This window comes from Myotis brandtii, unplaced genomic scaffold, assembly GCF_000412655.1.
Source record: "Myotis brandtii unplaced genomic scaffold, ASM41265v1 scaffold215, whole genome shotgun sequence".
Lineage (NCBI taxonomy): Eukaryota > Metazoa > Chordata > Mammalia > Chiroptera > Vespertilionidae > Myotis > Myotis brandtii.
In genome coordinates this window covers 3,570,331-3,578,645 of record NW_005358043.1, presented here as the reverse complement: position 1 = coordinate 3,578,645, position 8,315 = coordinate 3,570,331, and the positions used below count along the sequence as shown (strand labels likewise).

Here is an 8,315-nt window from a genome sequence, read left to right as displayed (position 1 = left end):
CCGGGCGCCCGCGCGCTCAGGCCCCAGCCCCAGGCTGACTCGAGGTGCTTCTCCTGAGGCCCCAGCACCCAGCTCCGGAAATGCCAGGGATGCAGATCGAGCAGAATTTATTTTCCCTTTGTGTTGCGTAAAAAACGTGCCAGGTTCTGGTTGCTGGAAGCGCCTAAAACAACAGGAACCCCTGGAAAGCCAGGGCATGCTCCTGGGTTTCGATTGAAGATCCATAAGGTAGCTTTACAATAAACTTGGGAGACTGAACAAGCCCCAGCGGTTGGTAAATATCTGTGGGGACTGTGGCGACAGCAGCAGCCCTGTGGCTTCTAGGCTGGAGGACAAATGGAAGAAAGAGACCCGAATACTCAGCTCCCTGCCCCCACCCAGACCTTCTCTTGTCCTGCTGGAATGACCTGAGGACCACAAATTAACTTTAGTTGGAACCTTTTTCACCGTTTCACGATAATTGACTCAAGCCTGATTAGTAGATTTCTTCTGTAGAATTCATTGGGACAGTCTAGCTGTACAATGTTAAATGAGTTTCATGAACACCTCAGCATTTCAGAGTGTAAGGTTACTAGGAGTTGGAGATAATGTCGATTCTCTTTCTGTCAATTATGGCCAATATTTCTATGTCTTGCAGGATCTTTTATTAAGCAGAAATGCATCGAACAACCAGAATCAAGATCACTGAGCTAAATCCCCACCTGATGTGTGTGCTTTGTGGAGGGTACTTCATTGATGCCACAACCATAATAGAATGTCTACATTCCTGTAAGTACAAAGTTTTAGACCTTTTTTGTGTCATATTTCACATTTCATCCTGAAATAGGAAAACTAACAATTCCGCAGTCCTTGGGAATGTTGGTACAAAGTGGTGGAATCGTTTCTTCTCTTGCATTTAGTGACTTTTTATTGACAAATATTTAATAAAATATATAAGTATGCAATGTATAAATGTTCTCAGGATATTAGTTTATTTAATTAAAAATATATTTTGGCATTTACCAGTTTGCTACTGTTCTCCATTTTTAACACTAATTTTAATGCTTAGTATATAATTTCTAAACTTGCAAAAATGTGTTTTTACTTCTAGTCTGTAAAACATGTATTGTGCGCTACCTGGAGACCAGCAAGTATTGTCCTATCTGTGATGTCCAAGTTCACAAAACCAGACCACTACTGAACATAAGGTAGAAAATTTTTAAAATCATTGTGTTGTTGGAATTGCATAATTTAGTGAAGGGTTACCCTGTTTATTTCTTCACAGTAAACTTACCCTCGAATCCCCACCCAATGTGTATGCTTTTTCGCAGGGTAGCCCTTAATTTCATGCCATGTTAATAATGACAAAGTTCAGTGTTATTCAAGTGATTTTAAGATTTTTGAAAACTGAATCAGTTTTTCATTTTCATTGTTTTATTGATTTAATAATAGGCAAAAGTGAATGTGTTCAAAGTGCTTCTATTCTCCTTTATTCCCTTTCATAGCTAATTTAGTAACTTGAAGGGCATACATCTCATGACTCAGTAAAATTCGAGGAATTTATTGAATATAAAATAAAGTATTTTTCTACTGATTTAAAATAGTGCTACTACATAAAGAACTTTTGTTATCTTATTAATGTAGTTATAGTCGGAGTCATAGTCAAGTAAAATACAATAGCAGCAGGAAAACAGGGAATCTATAATAACTTGTGAACATTTTTAGTTTTTGTCATATTGATAGTTTATTTTCTTAATTTATTTTTCAGGTCAGATAAAACTCTTCAAGATATTGTATACAAATTAGTTCCAGGGCTTTTCAAAAGTGGGTAACTTGCTTAAAAATTAATTTTTAAAAAGTATTTTATCAGTTTTACCTGCTATACCAAAGGTTTAAGTCTTTCCCCTCCCCTCCCCCCCTTTAGATGAAATGAAGAGAAGAAGGGATTTTTATGCAGCTCATCCTTCAGCTGATGGTAAACTCTTTGGAGGGGGGAAGACATTTTATTTGGAGGGAGAACTTTCAATAATTTATTAAAATTGAGTTTAACCCAAATATCACTTCTATTCTCATATATAATATATAATTAAATACTTAATTTTTAAAATTTGACTTTCATAATGTCTTTATAGCCACCAATGGCTCTAATGAAGATAGAGGAGAAGTTGCGGATGAAGATAAGAGAATTATAACCGATGATGAGATAATAAGCTTATCCATTGAATTCTTTGATCAGAACAGGTAAGTTTTTTAGGAAATGTGATTTATACTCATATGTTTATTAGATACATTGTTCCACTAATAAATGATCTGTTTCTTAGATTGGATCGGAAAGTAAACAAAGACAAGGAGAAATCTAAGGAGGAGGTAAGTTTCCATGTTTCAAAAGCATAAAAAAAATTTAGGTTCTAAATTTTATGAGTGAATGTTGCCCTTTAGAATATTCTAGGGTCAGATGATGCTGTCAAGTGGAAGAAAACTGTCATGTTTGATGTTTAAAAGTGACATATCTGATAGTTTATAAATAGAATTTAGTTTATATATGATTGCTATTGTTGAAAATATTTTAAGTAAGTAATGTTTAATGCTTTTATATACTTAAAGTCTTATATCAAGAATCTGTTCATTTAATATTTATAAAAATAGTAAATGCAAAGTATAGTTAAGAATTTAGTCATATCCCACTTTTAGGGATACCTTTTATCACCCAGACAATCTAATTAAAACTTTTTTTTAATCTGAAAGTTAAGAATAAAAAAATTCTTTTCTAAATGTACTTAGGTGAATGACAAAAGATATTTACGATGCCCAGCAGCAATGACTGTAATGCACCTAAGAAAGTTTCTCAGAAGTAAAATGGACATACCTAATACTTTCCAGGTATGTACTTTACAGTGTTCTTGAATTTTATAGAGATCTTTTTTTTTTATTCAATTACTTTTTTTTTGGATTCTGAATCCCAAAAAGCAATCTAAAATTTAAGAATTTAATTTAGTATTTAACTTGGAAATATCTCTTAAAATAAATTCTGTTTTATGCTATGAAAACAAATCCCTTAATAATTTCAAGAAATATTTTTCCTTATTTGAGATTTCAAGAGTGATCCTTTGTCTAAATGTTTGGAGAAAATGTTTTTTTAAAGCACTTTTGGGTTATATTTAGACCAAAAAAATCTAGATTTACTTTTGCACTGTGATATTTAATTGAAATATCATTTTTCAATAGATTGATGTCATGTATGAAGAGGAACCTTTAAAGGATTACTATACACTAATGGATATTGCCTACATTTATACCTGGAGAAGGGTCAGTAGCATATCTGATACAGATTATTGTGGTAAACTGTATTTAAAGAGTTAAGATTAATTTCTTCCTTTTAACTTTGTAGAATGGTCCACTTCCTTTGAAATACAGAGTTCGACCTACTTGTAAAAGGATGAAGATCAGTCACCAGAGAGATGGACTGACAAATGCTGGAGAACTGGAAAGTGACTCTGGAAGCGACAAGGCCAACAGCCCAGCAGGAGGTATTCCCTCCACCTCTTCTTGTTTGCCTAGCCCTAGTACTCCAGTTCAGTCTCCTCATCCTCAGTTTCCTCACATTTCCAGTACTATGAACGGAACCAGCAACAGCCCCAGCGGTAACCACCAATCTTCCTTTGCCAGTAGACCTCGAAAATCTTCAGTAAATGGGTCGTCAGCAACTTCATCTGGTTGATACCTGAGACCTTAAGGAAAACAATTTTAAATCCCTGATTTATATAGATATCTTCATGCCATTACAGCTTTATAGATGTTAATACATGTGACTATCGTCCAATTTGCTTTCTTTTGTAGTGCATTAAAGTTGGCTATAAAAGATGGACTAGATGTGATATTGATATGGACGTTAATCGAAAAGGAAGATTGTTCCTATAAAGAATTGGTTTCTGAGAGGCAGACAAGATTTTTTTCTGTGTTAGGAAAGATATGAAATGGTTTCTGTAACCGTTGTTTGGATTTGAAAATATTATGCAGTGGATATAAACATTTGGCCATAGTTTGTTAATCTCAACTAACGCTGCCTATGTTACATTCTCCTTGATTGTTCTTGTTATTACGCTGTTTTGTGAACCTGTAGAAAACAAGTGCTTTTTACCTGAAAATTCAACAAACAGAAAGAATATGCATAGAATAATGCATTCTATGTAGCCATGTCACTGTGAATAACGATTTCTTGCATATTTAGCCATTTTGATTCCTGTTTGATTTTTAATTCTCTGTTGCTACGCAAAACCGATCAAAAGAAAGTAAACTTCAGTTTTACAATCTGTATGCCTAAAAGCGGGTACTACCGTTTATTTTACTGACTTGTTTAAATGATTCGCTTTTGTAAGAATCAGATGGCATTATGCTTGTTGTACAATGCCATATTGGTATATGACATAACAGGAAACAGTATTGTATGATATATTTATAAATGCTTTAAAGAAAATATTGTGTTTCATGCATTCAAAAATGGTTGTTAAAATTCTCCCAACCAGTTTGACCTTTGCAGATATCATACATTTGAGCCTTTTCGGCATAGAATATTTTTAATGTGGATATCTAATTCTAAAGTCTGTTCCTTTGGAAGTAATTGGCAAATCATATTGACTTTCTCTAGTGATACATGTTTACTTTTAAAATATATTGCAGAAAAACTTTTAACAAAGGAATTTGGAAATAGTGTCTTCATTTCCCATTGCTTATGATGAAATTACTGTGTCTTACAAATGTATATTGATCACTATAATCTTAAGACAAATTTTAAAATAAACCAGCAAATTGCTGGAGGAAGACATTATCTAAAATTATTTTAATATGTGGTATAACAGTAATTTAAAATTTAAGAGTTGCTTTTATAGTTGTAAACAATGGCATATGCCCTCTCTCTAATGTCTGTAAATAGAAGCAATTTATTATGAGCTTCTACAGGTATTAATTTTTAAATAGAGTGAGCATATTGAATTTAAAATATGAATAACCTCAACAATTTTCAGTTTGTACTTTGCTTTGGTCGAACTTGGTGTGTGTTCATCACCCATCAGTTATTTGTGAGGGTGTTTATATGAATATTGTTTCATGTTTGTATGGAAAAATTGTAAACAATTTCATTGTCCCCAGTCTGCAAAAGAAGCACAATTCTATTGCTTTGTCTTGCTTATAGTCATTAAATCATTACTTTACATATATTGTTGTTACTTCTGCTTTCTTTAAAAATACAGTAAATGAAGTTTTATGAAACTACAAATACATATATTTTTATTTTGACCTAAATTTGTACAGTCCCACTGTGTTGTTTCTAATTATAGATGTAAAATTAAATTTCATTTGTAATTGGGAAAAGTTCAATAAAAGGGATATTCATTTAGAAAATAGCTAAGACTGTAATAAAAATTTGATATGAAAAGCACAATGTGCAGAAATTTTGGAAACCCTATTGTGGATAACAACAGATAAAAGCTAAAGGGAATTCATTGCTGTCTTAAGTAGTGATGTTGGTAAGAAGTACATGATTTGTTGTATAATTGCTTAAAAACCCAATTGAAAGATGTATCTGTTTATTTACTTTATAACCTTTGAAGTAAAAGTTACCCCTGTTTGCCAATTTTGGTGAATTTAACTTCTTTTTCTAGGCCTCAACTTTTTCATATCTAAGACAAAGAAAAGTTAATGAAAGTTTCAAGTGGTATTTTTACTTTGGGTGATTGTATGTATTAAAAAATGAAAAAACTTTTCAAAGGCTAAAAACTTAAGATGCTAGTGGACTGTCATTTGACTTATTCAAAACCAAATTGTAAAATCAACATGGGACTTAGACTTTAGTGATGAATTTATTTTTGAAGTTATTAAAATATCAGATACTGCATTTATGGCTTAAGACTTATATTTGAAAACGTACATTTATTTTATTGGAAAGGATTTTTTTCTCTACTCAATTTGAAAATTGCTTAAGCAATTAAAGGGTATTTCAGCCAAAACTTCATTGTCTTTTAATAAAATAGAAGATTACAATGTTTTGGATTTTTCTATAATCAGCCATCACAGTTTGGCAATTAAGATTTAAAACTTTTGTTAAAATACCATTTAAATTTCAACCTTACAAAAACCTATAGCAAAGCTAACTTTGTAACTCTTAGGAGTAAAAGCAGGTTACATGAAAAATTAACTTGTAAGTTTGGCTTTTGCTTCTGAAAAGTATTCTAGGATTCTATACTACAAAGGTAGTGCTAACAAAATATTCCACAGAAAATGCCTAAATTGATTTCACAGATTTTAGCTTAAAAGCGGAGAGAGAATGAAGCTAGTTGCTGTTGTGTAAATAGTGATCTATCTTGCTTTACACATGCATACTACTTTACAACTACTTTTTGCTTTTAAAATTGCCAGCCGACCGCTAATTGCACTGAGTTGGAAAAAAAGAAAGCTGACTTAACCTATCAACCACATTACTCCGTTCCCATTTCTGTATGTACCAATGTTAGGATCTCCGGAGGTATAATGCAACAGGCAGAGTAATCTGGTAGGGACTTCTCTTCATCCTTTTCCCTTACTCTTTTCCCAATATTTGGAGTTATAGCTCGCGTGTGAAATTTGGCACACTCATATAGGCCTACCAAGATAAAGTTATGTTATGAAAACTTAAGAGGCGCTTAATAAGAACCCATGTGACATGCTGTTTGCACTGTCCAACAAGAAATGAACATGTTTGGTTCTTCAAAAATAGCTTACAGTCATCTTTTGAGGGGATGGGATTTCAATTTTAGAAACAATCTGCATAGGGACCCTAGTCTCTTAGAATCCTGGAATGAAGGAAGTTAGTTTTTTTCACTTGTTTTAAAGGTTTGGTAAATATATATCTTCTCATTGCCCCTGGAATGACAATGGAAATTCTGATTTAGTTTAGTGCTTTCCCCCGATACAGCCTAACTCGAATTTTATCCAAAACAAAAGGCCTTGGTGACATTACATGTAAATGACCCTTTTAAAAAACATACTTTTAAAGACATCTATTGGTGCAAAGAGGACAGAACACAGCTCCAGCGTAAGGCTCTTGGGTTAATTAGATAATGTCATTTCACTTGAGGGTATTTCTTCATGTATAAAATGAACAGTACAACAGGTGATTTTTGCTAAGATCTCTCTTAAAAAAAATCTAACACCTCCAAAATAAAACCTTGAACTAAACTGGACTATTTTAGATAGTCTGGTCCTTTACAAGGAAGAGATGGCATCACCTCTTAGAGCCTCCCAGTAAATCTGACTTGGGAAATAGCCCCGTGAAGTCCTTGAGTCTTTAGATCTTGCAAATCTCAAGATCGGGCCAGTTTTGATTATGAAAGTCTCTGAAAATGTTTACACAGTCGAGTGTTTCCTGTTTCCGTAGTTAATTTTTTTTTTACCGTTTTTTCTTCTTTTGGTTCTTGAAACGGATTTCCTTTATTTGCACCAGTTTCTTTTTCTTAGTGTGCAATTTCTAGGTCGCACAAAGACTTCACTATCAACTTGTCTTCAAGTCGACGGCATCAAAAGTCATTTACCTCTGGAAAGGCTACTTTAAGATCCTTGTGGGTTTTCTGAAGGAGTTCAAGTGTATGTGGAAAACTCATCCCGAAGTCTATTTAACCTCCAAAAAATTAGTAAGCATTCAAAAGCTTCCAATGAATGAGTCAAAGTGCTTCCCATCTTTTAACTCTTGTCTTAAAATGTCCCTTCCAGAAGGAATTCCCAAAAACAGCAGGTGTGGCTCCCTCAGAATCACTTACATTTCAACACAAATATTACTTCTTGCTCTGATTGTTGGGGGTCAGCATGAAATCCAAACTTCAGAGAGGACGTGATTTCAAGTTCGGTACCGATTCGGCGCTCTCCAGCCCGCTAGCCTCCTCGGTGGCCAGAACCCAATTTGAGAGAAGAGACTCGGGAGGCTGAGGACGGGGTCCTGGGGGAGCGCGCTGGGAACTGGGATGGAAGGAGTGAGAACGTCGCACCGGAGAGGAAAGATCGCGGGAGGGAGGTCTGTCCGGGAGCCGCCGCCGTAGGTCTCAGCCCCCCCTGGAGAGGAAGATACGCGAGCAAAGGCAAAGACTGGCGCGCACTGCGCGACTTGGAAGATAAAACCCGGGCGACGGTGATCGCGGTGGAAAGATCCAAGGCTCCCCCGCCCCTAACAAGGCTCTGCATGCTCTGGTGCTTGGTGGCGAGCGCGCAGGACGCCGCCGGCCGAAGACCTCCGTCTCCCGGCAGCGCTGCCTCCCGGGTCCGGGGGCCTTTCCCCAACGGACGCGCCGGGAAGAAAGGGCCCTTCTCCCGCG

At 35.3% G+C, this 8,315-nt stretch overlaps 1 protein-coding gene across 6 annotated transcripts in view; it reads left to right on the top strand.

Moving 5' to 3' along the window:
• The window catches only part of BMI1 (BMI1 proto-oncogene, polycomb ring finger), a 9,172-nt gene extending 3,549 nt beyond the window's left edge, over positions 1-5,623 (top strand). For 4 of the 6 annotated variants that reach the window (XM_005865879.2, XM_005865878.2, XM_005865880.2 and 1 more), the window contains exons 2-10: positions 638-768; positions 1,091-1,187; positions 1,748-1,803; positions 1,904-1,954; positions 2,112-2,220; positions 2,301-2,346; positions 2,761-2,859; positions 3,205-3,285; positions 3,368-5,623. In XM_005865879.2, coding sequence (XP_005865941.1) covers positions 657-768; positions 1,091-1,187; positions 1,748-1,803; positions 1,904-1,954; positions 2,112-2,220; positions 2,301-2,346; positions 2,761-2,859; positions 3,205-3,285; positions 3,368-3,697 — 981 coding nt within the window. In that variant the 5' untranslated portion in view covers positions 638-656 and the 3' untranslated portion in view covers positions 3,698-5,623. Of the gene's footprint in view, positions 1-446; positions 769-1,090; positions 1,188-1,747; positions 1,804-1,903; positions 1,955-2,111; positions 2,221-2,300; positions 2,347-2,760; positions 2,860-3,204; positions 3,286-3,367 lie in introns of those variants that run through there. The other 2 variants (XM_014539366.1, XM_005865881.2) reach the window with 2 other exon arrangements.
• Positions 5,624-8,315: the final 2,692 nt, after the last annotated feature.